The sequence below is a fragment of the Schistocerca nitens genome, chromosome 4, assembly GCF_023898315.1.
Source record: "Schistocerca nitens isolate TAMUIC-IGC-003100 chromosome 4, iqSchNite1.1, whole genome shotgun sequence".
Lineage (NCBI taxonomy): Eukaryota > Metazoa > Arthropoda > Insecta > Orthoptera > Acrididae > Schistocerca > Schistocerca nitens.
Window position 1 is genome coordinate 401,712,822 of NC_064617.1, and position 20,999 is coordinate 401,733,820.

The 20,999-nt window shown below is 44.2% G+C and overlaps 1 protein-coding gene and 1 pseudogene across 1 annotated transcript in view; one reads left to right on the forward strand and one right to left on the reverse strand.

Annotated features, from left to right (window-relative positions):
• The window catches only part of LOC126251823 (solute carrier family 22 member 7-like), a 134,470-nt gene that overhangs the window by 26,893 nt on the left and 86,578 nt on the right, over positions 1–20,999 (forward strand). The window contains exon 4 of the mRNA XM_049952485.1: positions 14,913–15,070. Within this exon, the coding sequence (XP_049808442.1) occupies positions 14,913–15,070 (158 nt within the window). The remainder of the gene's footprint in view (positions 1–14,912; positions 15,071–20,999) is intronic.
• LOC126254866 (5S ribosomal RNA) lies at positions 19,832–19,949 on the reverse strand (annotated as a pseudogene).

A 20,999-nucleotide genomic window follows, 5' to 3' on the forward strand; every position in this document is an offset into this window, starting at 1 on the left:
ATCAAGCCATGCTGAAACACCCATACTAGTATATGGTGTAGCCTTCACGAGCGGCAATGCAGGTACTGAGTCTGGCATCCACTCGATCCTACAGAGGGCGAATACTGTCCTGGGATACGTTACGCCACGCCAGTCCAACCTTCTAACATTCTGCGTGGTGTCTGTTTGTTCTAAGTCGTGTCTCCCTACCACTTGCGCGCAACGACGCTCTGAGCGTGTTTTTTAAGGAAATGACTAGTTTGAACTTGGGACCTGTCGCTGGTAAGGAGACGCCAGAAGACACATGACATGTAGAGTTCAGAAGAGTTCAGTGAGACTAGCGATGATATAATCAAATACTTAATGATTTCAGCATCAACTCTACTGCACTCCCTGTAAAAGAATCTTAATACTAACTAAATTTAGTGGGAGGGGTTCAAGGCTTTCCTATTTTTAGTTAGCTGGTAAAATAACGTCGAAAAAGCAGCTAAGTTTACCATCGGAAATTTTATTCTACTCACAAAACATTGCTTATAAATTAAACTATTGATAAAAGGAAATATTTTATTACAGGATGATGAAAACCAACTGCGTTCAACAAAAATGTGAACGAATATTCCCTGAATGGGTTTCCAAGTTCTATAATGGATAGAAGGATGACCTATGCCATATCACATCTATAATCTAGGTTAAAATTAAGTTTCATAAAGGAGAAAACTATTAAAAATTGTCTACAGTGACCCGCAGTTATCTTTAATTACTTATTTAACTTGTCAGAAATAACAGTGGCTGATGTGGCTTCTCAGTAATTATATAACAGAAAAATCATCGCGTTTCGGATTTTAACTTCAAGTAGCAAATGTGAATACCACAAAGTTTAATTGACGATCGACACTAGTATTACATAAAAAGGGGATGTAACAGATGAGACTTCTGCATTTCTGAGTGAAGCCTTATGCACTATTACGCGGCATCGCGTGTGTTCATTACATTGTCGGTCGTTAGGCAGCGTCAGGGGCGGTGGGCAGCGCAGCTCCGCACACCTTGCTGTCGCTGTCTCGATAGCAACTCTCACGAACTTATCCTTACTACTGTTGGCTTAAGAAAAAGGTATCTGGCTGTGATTTCAACTGACCAATCAGCGTCTTAATGTTAACCTTAAGCTCCGCCTGCAAAAAATTCTGTCTATCCAATGAGAAACGTTATATTTTTCGTGGTGGGGCAATGTTTTTAATGTTTGCTTCATAACAGAGATGCGTATAGTCTCACGTTAAAACTTGCAGCTGGTGTGGCCCTTTCAGTGTTATCGTAAGATGTAGACTGTTCTTATGGAGGGCTCTATCTTTTAACATGTGCTGAGGGATGGACCTCCCGGCAGTCGGCCGGCGATGTGGGTGTCCCATTGTCCCACTCTTATCGTAGGGCCTTCTAGCCTACACGGCTCTGCTCTCGACCTCTGTTCCAGTTTCTCCCCTCGAAACTGCATCTGTTTCACAGTGCGAAGGTATGACATGAATTTAGGAGTTCTTGTGTTAGTCTGTGGTATTCCATTTGACACTCATTGATCGTATTACTTTGGTTAATATAATGTCAGAATTTATTCGGAGCTATGTGACATATTGCCGGGTTTGCTATCATGTCAGGGTTTTCATGGAAGGTGTTGGATTTGCTTGATACCTTACAACCTGTTCACGTAGTTCTGTAGAAGTTGTTAACTGATGAATCGCATGAGTCACCTGCAGTGCCATCACATCCTACACGTGCTCGATTGAAGACAACTCCAGAGATGGTACTGGCCAGGGAAGTTGGTGCACGTCATGCAAAGTACATTGACTTTCACAGAAAGTGTGTGGGCAGGCATTGTTCTGCTAGAACAACACATAACTACCCTGTTGCAAGAACGGCAAAAGAACAGGTCTAACAGCATTCTGCACGCACCGAGAGCTGGTTCGTGTCCCCTCCAGTAACACCATTGGTGAACGAGTGTTCTAGCTTATCGCATCCCAGACCATAAGGCCTGCGGTGGGGACAGTGTGTCTTGGATGAACGCATTCCACTAGATAGCGTTCCTCTGGTCTACATCGTACACGCAAACACCATCACATGCGAGTAGGCAAAATCTGCTTTCTTCGCTGAAGATCAAAGTGTGCCACTCCATCTTACAAGTGATCCTCTAATGGCAGCAGTCAAGCCATAAACATCGATGCTGTTGCGTAAGTGGTAGACGGGCTAGAGGTGTGCGTGACCGTATCCCACTGCTAATAACCGGTTCACAAAGCTCGTGTTGACACGTCTAGACTCACAAACCCTGTGCTGTGGTAGCTGTACAATCTGCCACTGCTGCCCTTGCAATACGACGATCCCGGCGGGCGTTTGTGCTACGCGGTCATCCAGAACCTCGTCTACAGGTGTGAGAATGTTCACGTGACCACTGATACCAGCATCGTTACGTCACTGACGCAGAACGTCCAAACTGTGTGGCACTTCTCCGAAGGATCCATCCCGCCACTCTGAAGGCCTCAGTTTGACCCCTTTCAAACTCGTTCAGCTGGCTGTAGGAAGCACAAGTTCGTCCCTGTGGAGTGGTTGCCTGCTTGCTTCACTAGTCTGAACCACACGGAGCCTTCTGGCTGTGAGCATTCCCTATTAAAGTTTAGACACAGATGGCGCTCTTGTGGGTATGCCTCTACACTATGTGTTGTCGGATGATGTGGAAATCATTATCAGTACATCTACTATCTCAAGATGGCATAGGCCATCATCGGATCGAAATCTATGTCGTCTTTCCAAGGGTACTAAATTGTTTTTTTTTTTTTTTTTTTTTTTTTTTTGGCCATCAGTCTACTGACTGGTTTGATGCGACCCGCCACGAATTCCTTTCCTGTGCTATCCTCTTCATCTCAGTGTAGCACTTGCAACCTACGTCCTCAATTATTTGTTTGACGTATACCAATCTCTGTCTTCCTCTACAGTTTTTGCCCTCTACAGCTCCTTCTAGTACCATGGAAGTCATTCCCTCATGTCTTAGCAGATGTCGTATCATCCTGTCCCTTCTCCTTATCAGTGTTTTCCACATATTCCTTTCCTCTCCGATTCTGCGTAGAACCTCCTCATTCCTTACCTTATCAGTCCACCTAATTTTCAATATTCGTCTATAGCACCACATCTCAAATGCTTCGATTCTCTTCTGTTCCGGTTTTCCCACAGTCCATGTTTCACTACCATACAATGCTGTACTCCAGACGTACATTATTAGAAATTTCTTCCTCAAATTAAGGCCGGTATTTGATATTAGTAGACTTCTCTTGGCCAGAAATGCCTTTTTTGCCATAGCGAGTCTGCTTTTGATGTCCTCCTTGCTCCGTCCGTCATTGGTTATTTTACTGCGTAGGTAGCAGAATTCCTTAACTTCATTGACTTCGTGACCATCAATCCTGATGTTAAGTTTCTCGCTGTTCTCGTTTCTACTACTTCTCATTACCTTCGTCTTTCTCCGATTTACTCTCAAACCATACTGTGTACTCATTAGACTGTTCATTTCGTTCAGCAGATCATTTAATTCTTCTTCACTTTCACTCAGGATAGCAATGTCATCAGCGAATCGTATCACTGATATCCTTTCACCTTGTATTTTAATTCCACTCCTGAACCTTTCTTTTATTTCCATCATTGCTTCCTCGATGTACAGATTGAAGAGTAGGGACGAAAGGCTACAGCCTTGTCTTACACCCTTCTTAATACGAGCACTTCGTTCTTGATCGTCCACTCTTATTATTCCCTTTTGGTTGTTGTACATATTGTATGTGACCCGTCTCTCCCTATAGCTTACCCCTACTTTTTTCAGAATCTCGAACAGCTTGCACCATTTTATATTGTCGAACGCTTTTTCCTGGTCGACAAATCCTATGAAAGTGTCTTGATTTTTCTTTAGCCTTGCTTCTATTATTAGCCGTAACGTCAGAATTGCCTCTCTCGTCCCTTTACTTTTCCTAAAGCGAAACTGATCGTCACCTAGCGCATTCTCAATTTTCTTTTCCATTCTTCTGTATATTTTTCTTGTAAGCAGCTTCGATGCATGAGCTGTTAAGCTGATTGTGCGATAATTCTCGCACTTGTCAGCTCTTGCCGTCTTCGGAATTGTGTGGATGATGCTTTTCCGAAAGTCAGATGGTATATCGCCAGACTCATATATTCTACACACCAACGTGAATAGTCGTTTTGTTGCCACTTCCCCCCAATGATTTTAGAAATTCTGATGGAATGTTATCTATCCCTTCTGTCTTATTTGACCGTAAGTCCTCCAAAGCTCTTTTAAATTCCGATTCTAATACTGGATCCCCTATCTCTTCTAAATCGACTCATGTTTCTTCTTCTATCACATCAGACAAATCTTCACCCTCATAGACGCTTTCAATGTATTCTTTCCACCTATCTGCTCTCTCCTCTGCATTTAACAGTGGAATTCCCGTTGCACTCTTAATGTTACCACCGTTGCTTTTAATGTCAACAAAGGTTGTTTTGACTTTCCTGTATGCTGAGTCTGTCCTTCCGACAATCATATCTTTTTCGATGTCTTCACATTTTTCCTGCAGCCATTTCGTCTTAGCTTCCCTGCACTTCCTATTTATTTCATTCCTCAGCGACTTGTATTTCTGTATTCCTGATTTTCCCGGAACATATTTGTACTTCCTCCTTTCATCAATCAACTGAAGTATTTCTTCTGTTACCCATGGTTTCTTCGCAGCTACCTTCTTTGTACCTATGCTTTCCTTTCCAACTACTGTGATGGCCCTTTTTAGAGATGTCCATTCCTCTTCAACTGTACTGCCTATCTTCTGTTACCCATGGTTTCTTCGCAGCTACCTTCTTTGTACCTATGCTTTCCTTTCCAACTTCTGTGATGGCCCTTTTTAGAGATGTCCATTCCTCTTCAACTGTACTGCCTACTGCGCTATTCCTTACTGCTGTATCCATAGCGTTAGAGAACTTCAAACGTATCTCGTCATTCCTTAGTACTTCCGTATCCCACTTCTTTGCGTATTGATCCTTCCTGGCTAATGTCTTGAACTTCAACCTACTCTTCATCACTACTATATTGTGATCTGAGTCTATATCTGCTCCTGGGTACGCCTTACAATCCAATATCTGATTTCGGAATCTCTGTCTGACCATGATGTAATCTAATTGAAATCTTCCCGTATCTCCCGGCCTTTTCCAAGTATACCTCCTCCTCTTGTGATTCTTGAACAGGGTATTCGCTATTACTAGCTGAAACTTGTTACAGAATTCAATTAGTCTTTCTCCTCTTTTATTCTTTGTCCCAAGCCCATATTCTCCTGTAACCTTTTCTTCTACTCCTTCCCCTACAACTGCATTCCAGTCGCCAATGACTATTAGATTTTCGTCCCCCTTTACATACTGCATTACCCTTTCAATATCCTCATACACTTTCTCATTCTGTTCATCTTCAGCTTGCGACGTCGGCATGTATACCTGAACTATCGTTGTCGGTGTTGGTCTGCTGTCGATTCTGATTAGAACAACCCGGTCACTGAACTTTTCACAGTAACACACCCTCTGCCCTACCTTCCTATTCATAACGAATCCTACACCTGTTATACCATTTTCTGCTGCTGTTGATATTACCCGATACTGATCTGACCAGAAATCCTTGTCTTCCTTCCACTTCACTTCACTGACCCCTACTATATCTAGATTGAGCCTTTGCATTTCCCTTTTCAGATTTTCTAGTTTCCCTACTACGTTCAAGCTTCTGACATTCCACGCCCCGACTCGTAGAAGGTCATCCTTTCGTTGATTATTCAATCTTTTTCTCATGGTAACCTCCCCCTTGGCAGTCCCCTCCCGGAGATCCGAATGGGGGACTATTCCGGAATCTTTTGCCAATGGAGAGATCATCATGACACTTCTTCAATTACAGGCCACATGTCCTGTGGATACACGTTACGTGTCTTTAATGCAGTGGTTTCCATTGCCTTCTGCATCCTCATGTCGTTGATCATTGCTGATTCTTCCGCCTTTAGGGGCAATTTCCCACCCCTAGGACAAGAGAGTGCCCTGAACCTCTATCCGCTCCTCCGCCCTCTTTGAAAAGGCGGTTGGCAGAATGAGGCTGACTTCTTATGACGGAAATCTTCGTCCGCCAATGCTAATTATTTATCAAAATTTGGGCAGTGGCGTTTGATTATGAATCAAAGTCGCTACCCCTAGACCACGGGTCCCTATTACACTACTGGCCATTAAAATTGCTACACCACGAAGATGACCTGCTACAGACGCGAAATGTAACCGACAGGAAGAAGATGCTGTGATATGCAAATGATTAGCTTTTCAGAGCATTCAACAAGGTTGGCGCCGGTGGCGACACCTAGAATGTGCTGACATTAGGAAAGTTTCCAACCAATTTCTCATACACAAACAGCAGTTGACCGGCGTTGCCTGGTGAAACGTTGTTGTGACGCCTCGTGTAAGGAGGAGAAATGCGTGTCAAAACGTTTCCGACTTTGCTAAAGGTCGGATTGTAGCCGATCGCGATTGCGGTTTATCGTATCGCGACATTGCTGCTCGCGTTGGTCGAGATCCAATGACTGTTAGCAGAATATGGAATCGGTGGGTTCAGGAGGGTAACACGGAACGCCGTGCTGGATCCCAACGGCCTCGTATCACTAGCAGTCGAGGTGACAGGCATCTTATCCGCATGGCTGTAACGGATCGTGCAGCCACGTCTCGATCCATGAGTCAGCACGTGGGGACGTTTGCAAGACAACAACCATCTGCACGAACAGTTCGACGTCGTTTGCAGTGGCATTGACAATCAGCTCGGAGACCATGGCTGCTGTTACCCTTGACGCTACATCACAGACAAGAGCGCCTGCGATGGTGTACTCAACGACCAACCTGGGTGCACGAATGGCAAAACGTCATTTTTTCGGATGAATGCAGGTTCTGTTTACAGCATCATGATGGTCGGATACGTGTCTGGCGACATCGCGGTGAATACACATTGGAAGCGTGTATTCGTCATCGCCAGTCTGGCGTATGACCCGGCGTGATGGTATGGGGTGCCATTGGTTACACGTGTCGGTCAGGTCTTGTTAGCATTGTCGGTACTTTGAACAGTGGACGTTACATCTCAGATGTGTTACGACCCGTGGCTCTACCCTTCATTCGATCCCCGCGAAACCCTACATTTCAGCAGGATAATGCACGACCGCATGTTGCAGGTCCTGTACGGGCCTTTCTGGATACAGGAAATGTTCGACTGCTGCCCTGGCCAGCACATTCTCTAGATCTCTCACCAATTGAAAACGTCTGGTAAATGGTGGCTGAGCAACTGGCTCGTCACAATACGCCAGTCAGTACTCTTGATGAACTGTGGTATCATGTTGATGCTGCATGGGCAGCTGTACCGGTACACGCCATCCAAGCTCTGTATGACTCAATGCACAGGCGTATCAAGGCCGTTATTACGGCCAGAGGTGGTTGTTCTGGGTACTGATTTCTCAGGATCTATGCACCCAAATTACGTGAAAATGTAATCACATGTCAGTTCTAGTATAATATATTTGTGCAACGAATACCGATTTATCATCAGCATTTCTTCTTGGTGTAGCAATTTTAGTGGCTAGTAGCGTAATATTTCAAAGCCCAGTTTACGGACAGCCCATCATAGCCATTGGCCTGAACTGCCTTCTTTAAGAAATCCAACTCCTATCCCAGGCCGTTGTCGTGGTTGACACTGGATGCACGAGAAGACAAATTGTTCAGTACTCGTTGCTTCTGGGTTGGGTGATGGTGCGAAGTGGCATCTAAATACCTATTTGTGTTAGTAGCTCTTCTGTTTGCTCTGTATCCTAGAGTATTGTTAGGTACACCAACAGATCTAGTGACAGGTGGCCGACCTCGCTCTCAACCTACAAGATAAAGTTGGAGTGAAACTCAGTTACGAAACTGAAGAACTCTTCATGGTCTTCTTTGGTGTGAATTGTATAACGAACGTGTCATCTGCGAAGTGGAGCAAACAGGAAGATTTTAAAGGAGCATTACTTAATGCCTGTTGATCGAAATATTTCATGAAATTGTCAGCTACTACCGGCGACAAGTGTGAGCTCATAGAAACACCGTCAGATTGTTCGTAAAACTTTTCTCTATTTTTAAAATACCTCTATCGAATGCTAAATTTAATAATTTCATAACCATGTGGTGCAACTTTCGAGCTTATGGTCTCCATTATATCTAATTCTGGAGTGTTAGTACGTAAAGATTTCACATCGAAGCTTACAAGAATGATACTTGCGGATATCTTCACTATTCGTACAACTTCTAAAAAAAAGTTTAGAAGTATTTTTTTCCTGTTAGAGGTGTTAATTTTCCAGATAAATGACTTGCTAAAAAGTAAGTTGGGTAGTTGGTCTCATTCACTATAAGTCTCAAAGGACACGATTTGTCATTTATCATGGTTAGGCCATACATAATTTGCCTATAGAGAGGGCTTTTGAACGAAAATTAATTATGCTAATAGGAATGACGAGGAACCGTCTTCTTATTCAGTTTAGCTACCGTTTGTTTCTCGTGTCACTGACCGCATGAGCAGAATTATATGGAAGAATGATATACACACCCCTATCTTCAGGAAGTACGAAGTAGAAGACCATTTCCAACACAAAACGGTTGCAACTGATTTCTTCCGCACTGCTGGCGTCTACGAAATGGTGCGTGGCTGCTTCAAAGTGTATGCAAACGAAACAGGAAGGACTGAAGAACGTATTAAGGAAAACGGACATCACACGAGGCAGAAAATATGTGGGAAAGCTGCTGTGGCGGAACATCACGATAACTGTGCCCTTGACATTGATTTCAATAACGTAAGCGGGCTGGCTAAAGAAACATTTATAAACGAAAATTCAGAGAAGCAATTCAAGATTCTAAGGACGAATGTAACTTCAGTAGAGAGAAAGGCTATAGTCTTTTGGCTTCGTGATTTCCCGAGATCAAGGAAGTGAATACGTGGTCGCTGTATGTGAGGAATGTAATCATCGTCCAGGAAGCCACCTCCGTGGACAATAATATTGTTGATTAACATTCTGCCTCGTTTACTCTTCGCGTTTCGCTTCTGTCCGCTGAGGGTGAATCAGCAATAGCAAAAGAAAGAATTCTTAGCAGTAACCCTTCTAGAGCATAATTGTTGGAAAGATCCTTCCCTAAAATATGACAGTGGCCCAACAATGCTAGCCATAAGAATTTCAGCAAATAAATCCACTTCTTTCGCATTAGCGTGGGAAACTTCACTTACTGTGCAAAGAAGAAAGCCTACCAATGGTAGCCACTACAATTTCACCCAGTAATCCCAATGCTCAAGCTTAAACACGGGGAAGCCCCGCTCTATAACAGGACGCGACGCTGGTCTTTGACAGTGTTCAGACGACCACGGATACCACAAGATCCTAAAGTAGACCCCAAAGGAAGGGTCGAATCGTCGATTGTATGGAAGTAGTACGACACGGTCCAAGAACCCTGAAGATTTTACCATCACTATAGTCACTGCAACCAGTAAATCATCAATGACCTTAGCCGGCCGCGGTGGCCGTGCGGTTCTAGGCGCTTAGTCCAGTACGGCACGACTGCTGAGGTCGCAGGTTTGAAACTGCCTCGGGCATGGATGTGTGTGATGTCCTTAGGTTAGTTAGGTTTAAGTACTTCTAAGTTCTAGGGGACTGATGACCTCAGATGTTAAGTCCCATAGTGCTCAGAGCCATTTGAACCATTTTGAGCCATCAATGACCTTATATATAAGTCCGAAATGTTTTTCAAGTAAGCTGCAGTCAATTACTTAGTTTTGTTTTTTCTATTTCTCTATTGATGACAGACGAATGACAAACCCTCCAAAGAAAATAAATGAAGGGCGGAATGATTCCTACCAGGTGTTACTCGTCGCGGTTTTCGTCTGATGTCCTGCAAGCTCAGGTATCCTATAATTAATTTAGATATACCGAACAACTAGAAGAGCGCACTCAGTATCATGTTTTCATATCTTTATTTCATAGTACCCTAACTAATTCTCACATATATCTAACAATATACACGTAGGAATCCAAGCAAGATTAAATTCTTGGTTGCTCAAATCAGTTCAGTGTCTTTTAGGAAACAAAGAAAATTTTTCAGTGATTCGTCGATTGTTATTTTCGAGTCGAAAATGATATCATTTGGAGTTATTTTAAATGACTGAAATGTGTCTAACATTTTTCCTTAGTAGGTATCGTAACTGTAGTGCCAATTTTGAGGGAAAATAGAGTACCCAATTACAATTGACAGACTCTCTTCACTTTATTCAAAACGATTTCCACTACATGGTTGTTGAAATGTGGGAGTAGGCGAAAGCCACATCCCGTGAGCAGGGTGGAAGTTCCCTAGAATACGGAATTCTAATGTTTCTGTTTTCTCACTCTCATACTACGTTGGTACGCTATCTGATTTTTTTTTTTCATTTCTGTTCAATCCTTACGCCTCGAATTTCGGATCCACCTGCCCTAGAAAACTCACTTTGTATTTGCCAGCCATTTTTGTGTTTTGCTGAAAATATTTATTCATGACAGAAAAATATTGGCCATAATTCCACAATTTTAAACCCCTCTTGTCATATTCTTCAGGCAGCTTTGCTAGCGTAATGTTAGAATCATCAGTATCTTCGGCAGTTATTACCTGGTAAATGGGGAGTAGGAGTGGTTCAAAAAATGGTTCAAATGGCTCTGAGCACTATGGGACTCAACGTCTGAGGTCATTAGTCCCCTAGAACTTAGAACTACTTAAACCTAACTAACCTAAGGACATCAAACACATGCATGCCCGAGGTAGGATTCGAACCTGCGACCGTAGCGGTCTCGCGGTTCCAGACTGCAGCGCCTAGAACCGCACGGCCACTTATGCCGGCCGGAGTAGGAGTGGGTATAGTTTATTGTCAGATAGCGACATTTCCACAAGGCTACATGTATTCTTCCGTGTCTTAAATACTTGAAGTCCAATATTTGGTCACCAGACCTTTGTCTAACAATGGAGTAGTCAAGCTGCGATCTGATCATATCTGTCAAACATTTTCAAATACAGGCTTTTTTTACAGTAAGGGAGTGTCTGTATCTAACAGTGGCTGTATACTGTTATGGTATGTTCCTTCGAACAGGCATGCATGTCAGAAGGAACGGACACTGCCGACGGTGGTCGGCGTCTTGAATTACGAAATGCATTGGCAAGCAGTGAATACGATTGTAAAACGGCTATGTGATTTACTGGTGACATATGATAAGTTGTGCCAGACAGACTCTACCCGGGATTTCCCGCTTTGCGCGAACTGTCTACTTAACCACCCCGGCCAGCCAAGCAAACCTCCAGTACCGATCCAAACTTTCATTTGTCCTATTGTCTGCGTCCCACAGTGCTCTCATTCAAATGGTGTGATTCCCTTGCAGGGAGAGACTTTGTTTTCCTAGTCAGATTGACTTGCACTGGCATGAAATACAGTAGGGCAGTATTTTGCAATACGATTCGTACATGCATGTTCGAAGGAATATTTCATCGAACTATACACACACAGTAAAATGTAGACAATGCCTTACAGTATTTCATACCAAATCAAGGCAGTATGACGAGCAAAACAATATTCAGCCCTGTGCTGGAATCATACGAGTTTTTATGCGAACACTATGGGACGTAGACACTCGGAAATATGGAAATTCGGGTGGGGCCTGGAAGCGTGATCGGATGGCCGAGGTGGGTAATGCGACCACCTGCGTAAAGCGGTCCGGTACAAACTTTCATATGTTATTAGTGAACCGTATAGCCCTTGTACAGTCGTATTCGCAGTTTGTGAATGCATTTCATAAGACCCTTTTCTCTTATGATTTTTAAGAAAGCGGACCAGCTGAGATACCGCCTAACACGAAAGCTTAGCGATAAAATTGTATATCACAAGATGTTTGTATGTTTATATACACTCCTGGAAATGGAAAAAAGAACACATTGCCACCGGTGTGTCAGACCCACCATACTTGCTCCGGACACTGCGAGAGGGCTGTACAAGCAATGATCACACGCACGGCACAGCGGACACACCAGGAACCGCGGTGTTGGCCGTCGAATGGCGCTAGCTGCGCAGCATTTGTGCACCGCCTCCGTCAGTGTCAGCCAGTTTGCCGTGGCATACGGAGCTCCATCGCAGTCTTTAACACTGGTAGCATGCCGCGACAGCGTGGACGTGAACCGTATGTGCAGTTGACGGACTTTGAGCGAGGGCATATAGTGCGCATGCGGGAGGCCGGGTGGACGTACCGTCGAATTGCTCAACACGTGGGGCGTGAGGTCTCCACAGTACATCGATGTTGTCGCCAGTGGTCGGCGGAAGGTGCACGTGCCCGTCGACCTGGGACCGGACCGCAGCGACGCACGGATGCACGCCAAGACCGTAGGATCCTACGCAGTACCGTAGGGGACCGCACCGCCACTTCCCAGCAAATTAGGGACACTGTTGCTCCTGGGGTATCGGCGAGGACCATTCGCAACCGTCTCCATGAAGCTGGGCTACGGTCCCGCACACCGTTAGGCCGTTTTCCGCTCACGCCCCAACATCGTGCAGCCCGCCTCCAGTGGTGTCGCGACAGGCGTGAATGGAGGGACGAATGGAGACGTGTCGTCTTCAGCGATGAGAGTCGCTTCTGCCTTGGTGCCAATGATGGTCGTATGCGTGTTTGGCGCCGTGCAGGTGAGCGCCACAATCAGGACTGCATACGACCGAGGCACACAGGGCCAACACCCGGCATCATGGTGTGGGGAGCGATCTCCTACACTGGCCGTACACCACTGGTGATCGTCGAGGGGACACTGAATAGTGCACGGTACATCCAAACCGTCATCGAACCCATCGTTCTACCATTCCTAGACCGGCAAGGGAACTTGCTGTTCCAACAGGACAATGCACGTCCGCATGTATCCCGTGCCACCCAACGTGCTCTAGAAGGTGTAAGTCAACTACCCTGGCCAGCAAGATCTCCGGATCTGTCCCCCATTGAGCATGTTTGGGACTGGATGAAGCGTCGTCTCACGCGGTCTGCACGTCCAGCACGAACGCTGGTCCAACTGAGGCACCAGGTGGAAATGGCATGGCAAGCCGTTCCACAGGACTACATCCAGCATCTCTACGATCGTCTCCATGGGAGAATAGCAGCCTGCATTGCTGCGAAAGGTGGATATACACTGTACTAGTGCCGACATTGTGCATGCTCTGTTGCCTGTGTCTATGTGCCTGTGGTTCTGTCAGTGTGATCATGTGATGTATCTGACCCCAGTAATGTGTCAATAAAGTTTCCCCTTCCTGGGACAATGAATTCACGGTGTTCTTATTTCAATTTCCAGGAGTGTATATTTAATCACTTCATCAACCGGCTCATTTTTTCTCCCAGCTGTTCTAATAACTCATGGCCAGGGGTTGTGAACTTGTACAATTTTAGTTGACACTGGCATCATCCAACACCTGAGAATAACTACATCAGTATGTTGTCAGAAATAGATTACTTTCTCATTCGCTTTTCTATTTGTAACAATATCTGCACTTTACTTTCTCATTCACTTTTCTATTTGTAACAATATCTGCACTTGTTATACACCATACGTTGCCATTGTTATTATTGCCGTATCTGCCCTTTAGTCATACCAGTGAGGTTGAGCCAGTTAGCATGGCAGGGCACCTAACGAACCGACTACTCATAATGGAGGTGGAGGATACTGATAACACTTTTTCATTTGAGGAACCTTGTTAAGTAGGTATTTGTGCATCCTGCAACGTGAAATTTCAGTTCGTTACAAGGAAACACCCATTTCCTTTATATCAGTCTCCTCTTTATGGAAAGGACATGCTGTTGAGCAAAGTAACTTTGAATTTCCACATTAAAAAATAAACAGATTAAAAATTTTGCAAAACGGAATAACGTATATGTGCCATATCGTACAGAAAAATCTTAATGTTGTTGATGTGGCAGTTCTAAATTTCTACCTTCGAACTGCGTTCCCTTGGCTCAAGACATATTCCAGACAAAACGGCATTCGTAGAGAATGAAACTGTAATGTGAAAATATGTGACTGGTAACATGAGTTCAAATTTTATTCTTAAGCTAGAGACACGTTTCATTCTGTATTTTTGCATGCTGTAGTCAGTGAAAATAAACGGTTACCTGCAGGTATCTCAACCTACCGATGAACCAAAATATTACTATTTCCTATTAAACGATAAGTTTTATTGAATACAGTTTTTGACAATCACCAGACACTGCGTCACAGAAGAAGCCGTCATCAGCCATCAATAATGACGATCAGCTTTCTTGCTGGAAACTTCTCCGCAGAAAACTCATTTTACATGAGTAGGAGACCAACACACTAGACGATACAGTAATGATAAATTTACGAGACAGATCTCTGAACCTTGAAAAGGTGTACTAAAAACTATCAGAAAACAATAATTTTATTTTATCAGCCAATGAAATTATTATTCCACACACACAGTGAAAAGGATTACAAATTATTTAAGTAAAAAAAAATTAATAATAAGGTATCATGGTTTCATGGTGCTGTAATTAGTACGTATTATCATATCAAATGTGATGGTCAATGAATTGATAAGAAATTTTTTTATCTAGATGATCAGAGCGGGTTCGAGAACACTTTTACACAGAACCGATTCATCATTTGATACCCTTCCCCCTCCTCCATTCCCCTCGGGCACTTCCACTAATCACTAACAGCGATATCCCCTGCATACGAATCATGCACTTCGGCGCCGCCTTTAGCTTGGAGCCGCAAGCTGTTGCTTGTTTCGTTTTTGCTTTATACCGACCCTGTTCTCTGCTTTCTCCAAATCTCTTTTTCTGTTTCAGATTTGGACGAAGGATACAGTACCTGGTAGGCCTGAGTGCGACGTCGTTGTCCCAGATACTGCTCCCCTTATCAGCTTCTGTGTTTCCGCTCTACATTGTACTTTCCGCAGTCTCTGAGGGTGCACATTTGCCTATGGCGGAAGCAACCATGGCGACCGGTGAGTTAAGCTGGAGTCGTAATAGAAAAACAGAAATATATCCTACACATCCGTTTCAGTTTAGCGGCTCTTATGTTCCATTCTCGTTCACTACGATCAGTTCGCTTGTAGCAAGACTTTAGTTCGTTTGTGCTCACTTGGAGAAGTGCCAGAAGAGCTGAGTCGCTTGTTACAGCAAGGAGCAGAGCGTGGTAATAAAAGATCTACCATGGCGAAGATAGGTGTACGAGTTGGCCACGGTACGGTATAGGTGATCCACTTTCTGTATTTATTGTGAGACGGATCGGTCGGGAAGTGATTGATGAATACCAGCAGCACCTCGTTAGCTATGCCCTGTGGGTTGAACTGTGTGATGTCAACGTTGCTGTACATCAGCGGGATTAGCCGAGCGGTCTTGGGTGCTGCAACCATGGACTGTGCGGCTGGTCCCGGCGGAGGTTCGAGTTGTCCCTCGGGCATGGGTATGTGTGTTTGTCCTTAGGATAATTTAGGTTAAGTAGTGTGTAAGCTTAGGGACTGATGACCTTAGCAGTTAAGTCCCATGAGGTGTCACACACATTTGAACATTTATTGTACTTCAGTCGATATGAGAACAAATACATCTTCTTTGACGGGCAACAACGTGCAGTTAACCACCTCTGGGCTCAAAAACGAGTGCTGCCGTTGTTTGTTTTGTTTCTAATGGGACAATTGTTAATGTGGTTTACAGATGTGGTAGGGATGGGCAGTTATGATTAAGAACCGATTACCTGGCCTTTCCGCTTATTTAAATGAACCTAAGCATCACATAGATCAATTGTATCATACTCCGTCCGAATAGGCCTTGGAAGACCCAACGGTACCGACCGGCCGCCGTGTCATCTTCAGACCACAGGCATCACTGGATGCGGATTTGCAGGGGCATGTGGTCAGCACACCGCTCTTCCGGCCGTAGGTCAGTTTGCGAGACCAGAGCCGCTCCTTCTCAATCAAGTAGCTCCTCAGTTTGCCTCACAAGGGCTGAGTGCACCACACTTGCCAGCAGCGCTTGGCAGACCGGTTGATCGCCCATCCAAGTGCTAGCCCAGCCCGACACCGCTTAACTTCGGTGATCTGACGGGAACCGTTGTTACCACTGTGGCAAGGCCGTTGGGTAATTGTATCACAGTAATCGATTATTCCATTAATTGTTGTTTCACGACTTTGTTTTTAGATCTATAAACTATTCCCTCTTCCTGGAGGCACTGCCTTATCGTAGCACCGACTATGAGTGCAGGAGAGTTTGAGTGTTCTGGAGAAGCTGCGATCGGTAACGTAGCTACTGGCAGGTCTGAGCTAGCTAGACAGGTCTCAGCAGTGTGCCTCACAACGATCCATCTTCCTTTACTTTCCTCTCCCTTCCTATTCCTTATCACCTTCTGATTTCTCTTCCACCGCATACTTCAGCGGCGTAGGCGGCGGGCAACGCCGATAGACAAAGGCTAACGGCTTCTCTATCGATGGGGTAGGGCAGTAGTCCGAAACACGTTCGAGGAAGCATTAGGATAAATGACTCGATGATTAGTGTTGAGGGGTATACTGAAGTGGAACAGATATATCCACTGAAAAGTATCCACTTCACTCTAGTAAAGTTTTAGGCAGACTTGATATGTGAGGGTCAAGGCAGTGAATCCTGTCCCTTGCTAGGAAGGTTGAGGGCGATCGACTGGCTCCTTAAAACTGATCCTTTCGGCTAGGTTATGACAACACCAACAGAAGCGCCCATTGCCCTCCAGGTTTGGGGTTTGCCGTTGACCTAAAAACCCTAAACCAGGAAAGTTTAATCAAGTTAATCAGTCTCGGATACCAGATAGATTAATTAATACAAACGTAGCAAAGAAGAAGAATATCTGCTTGGAATGTCAGCCCCAACAGTAAAGGGCCCTCTTCGGTAGTAGCACAAGAGAATGCATTATAAGATTGACGTAGCAGCATTACAGAAAATCGGATGTGTAGGCAAACAGGTATGCGAAGCAGGAACACTACAATTTTTTATGGAGGAGGATCCAAAAGACAAATTGTGATGCGTTTTGTATAAGTAAGTACATGGTAAATCTAGTAAAGCAGTTAAAAACTGTGAGCAAGTGTTTGTCATAGTCATAAGATGTTAATCAGAAAAGCTATGACGCAACCTTCAACCTTCACAAACGTACATGCCCCTACTGAAGGCACACGACGAAAAAATATATGAAGGGATTGATCGAGTTTACGAAGAAATCTCTAAAAGAGACACATACGTACTGCTAGGTGATTTCACCGGCAAAGTAGACAATGAAAATATCTGTTCTCCGACCGCAGGAAAGTACAGCTTGCACGGAGAAACCAATGATAACGGCTTCAGGATGGTAACATTTGCCGCTAAAAGGAACATGGTTATCAGCTCGACAACATTCCCAACAGGAAATTCATCTAGAAACATAGTGAAATATGGTCCAGCACGTCACCGTGGGACTGACCATTTCATGATTCGGAAAAGTTCCGGTTGGGTGCGAAAACAAAAAATGGAAACCCAGGGTCTGACGTGCCAAAACGAAAAAGTGAGGAAAAACGTAAAGATTCTGCGTTAAGAATAAATAACCAATTCGATGTACCAAAAAATTCAGAAAATGAAGAATACGTGGAGAAGGAATGTCACGCTGTGAAGGCACACGCGCTGTGCAGAAAGAAGAAACAGCAATAAAGTAGATCGTTTAATGAGGAATGGGTTGGTTTGGGTTGTTTGGGGAAGGAGACCAGACAGCGAGGTCATCGGTCTCATCGGATTAGGGAAGGGTGGGGAAGGAAGTCGGCCGTGCCCTTTCAAAGGAACCATCCCGGCATTTGCCTGGAGCGATTCAGGGAAATCACGGAAAACCTAAACCAGGATGGCCGGACGCGGGATTGAACCGTCGTCCTCCCGAATGCGAGTCCAGTGTCTAACCACTGCGCCACCTCGCTCGGTAATGAGGAATGCGAAGATTTAGTTAAGAGAAGGAAGAAAGCACGTGAGTTATGGCTATAGGATACAGAAAATGAAACACTGAAGCAAACATACCTAGATGCGCGCAGAACGACCTCAAGAGTACTGATAAATGAAAGGAGAAAATATCTAAGAGAAATTCTTGAAAATTTAGAAGTGAATAGCCGAAATCCGGACAGTAAGAGATTCTATGAACCTGTAAAAACGGCAGGAAAAGGGTTCAAAGCAAGAAGTCAGTACATCAGTGACAAAAATGGAAAATGATCGTGGATGATGAATTAATCTTAGAGCGATGGAGCTACTTTACTGCCCTAAACGAGAGCTATGTTTCAGTGAAAACCAAAAAGAAACAAATAACACAAATTGATATCACGGTGGAGGACATAGTGAAAGCCATATGGAAGTTGAAGAGCAATAAAGCGCCATGAGATGACATGGTCCACGCCGAAGTGTTGAAATATAGAAGACGTGTGCTACAGACCGAGCTGTGCACACACATTCAGGTCATCTGGAAGACTGAGTCGTTTCCCGACAGCTGTAAGACAACAGTACTTTGTCCATTATACAAGAGAGGATCAAGATGGATTGCTCTAGCCACTGATGAATCAGTTTATTTAACTTGGCGTATAAGGTACTTTGCCATAACTAAGAACATGGTAAACCTAGTAAAAGGAGTTAAAAGCTGCTGAATCAATAAAATCTTCTCAACAAGCCGCGTCACTTCCAAGTGATGCGGTTTGTTGAGAAAATTTTATTCGTACATAACTACCACTTTTCAGTTTTGGTAGAAATGTATTCCTATTTAGCATTTATTAGTAAAGTTAATTAACGTCGTTCTTTTTATCACAAATACAGTAGGAAATGTACTTTCAAGCACCAACATTTTTTGGGTTCGTGCCTCTCCTTCCGATCAGCAGCTATAGTAACAATTACGACGGAAACAACGAGGTCTGGTGAATGCATGTCATAGAGACTTTCCCTTCCAAACACGCTTGTTGCAGCAGTTATTTATGAAATGAAACACCCAACACAAGACTCCGCCACGCAACTTAATTTCCGCTCTATTTGCAACGATCTGTTTGTGAAGTTTTGATCTATTGTTCGCCCGCCGTTTGTCGGTCTAGGAATGAACTTTCAAAGGCCACCGTGTCACAGAGAATGTTTTGCAGGAGCACTTGGTGGTGTGCCGTTTCACAAAAAAATCTGTAAAAAAGCCAAAAGTATAACAAATGCTTGCAGGAGTACCAACATGTTTACAAAATTCGATCACTGTGGCGGCAATGTCTTAATTCGCCTGAAAAGTGCAAGCATCATCAGCCAACGCCTACGGTTTTGTGGACTTCCTGTCATGCAGTAGGGTAAAGTAACTAGTTCTGGACCTATCAAAGTATCGACTCATATTTCTCGAATGGAAGTAAAGGGGCATAATAAGCTATGTGTACAACGTATTAATTAGTTGATTCACCGTAATCAAGGAAAATATATATTTATATTAACGGGGGCTGAGTACAGGTTTTTCTTAAAAAAGCTTAAGTACTCGCATTGGTCCGTAATTAACCTAAACTAAACTGAATTCTGTCAGAACAGGCCTTGGAAGGCCCAACGGTACCGACCGGCTGCCGTGTCGTCCTCTCAGCCCAGTGGCGTCAGTGGATGTGGATACGTAGGGGCACGTGGTCAGCACACCGCTCTCCAAGCCGTTGTCAGTTTTCGTGACCGGAGCCGCTACTTCTCAGTCAAAGTAGCTCCTCAGTTTGCCTCACAAGGGCTGAGTGCACCCCGCTTGCCAACACCGCTCGGCAGACCGGACGGTCACCCATCCAAGTGCTAGACCAGCCCGACGGCGCTTAACTTCGGTGATCTGACGGGAACCGGTGTCATCGCTGCGGCAAGGCCGTTGGCACTGGTCCTTAGTTAGACCAGTTATTGAAAATTGTTCCCTTTCTTTACGCTAGTAAAAATGTCATAAGACGTAAGCCAGTGGACGGCGTATATAGCTAAAATATTCTCTGGAGAAACTGTCCGGTGTGATCCACATCTGGTGCTCGGCACTAATTGAGGATAAAAACTACGAATATGAATGAAAATGAAACTCGATAGACAAAGGATGCAGAAAAGGAAATTACAATGCGCAAACAATATTATGGATGCAATAGTTCTCAATCTTATGAAGTTGCCTTTTGTAAGTTAGACCTACACCTACTTGCAGTTTTCACATGTGAAGTATTTTGATCAAACATTGTTTGCTGAATTCTGACATGTTTGGTGAGACCACACTTCGCACGTATTGCACAGGATCCAGCTTCCTCCATTGCAGTCATCTCTGTATGTCCCACCACATCACCACATATTTCACAGGCAGTGTGATCGTCTTCGTCGCTCTCTGAACTTTCAGATGACGTTTCATGTCTCCTCTTTCGCGATGTTGCTTCTCTTTTCATCTTCTCTATTTCTTTTCCCTTTTCTTCGAACTCCTTTAGGAACTCAAGTGACGTCACACATGAGGATAGACTCAAAGCGTGGCCGTGTAGAAGCACAGGTATTGGTCATTTGGGAGATACTTTCACAGTGAATTTCACGAACGATCTGTAAAATTTTTGGAATTTGTGTATCCATTTGGTGAAGTGGCAGAAATGATATCTTCCGGAGCTCCGTTCAAGAGGTTCGTAGTTTAACCTGCATCCTGTGTAAGTGACCATTGGTTATAGAACTACAGTTCCTGTAGCATATGTAGCGACCACAAGCGTTATGTTTTCAATTCTTCCACCACTTTCTCTTATCACCATTGTTTTGCAGCCTTTTCGAGCAACAATTTTCCCACTTTTATTGACCATCGTTAACCCAGTTTCGTCAACTTTGAAGATGTCGCAGCCTGTTACACGGAGTTCCTGAATTGTACCCGTCAGCTTTTCTGAGATCTCCTCATTCGTATTTTCTGTTTCCATGCCGGAG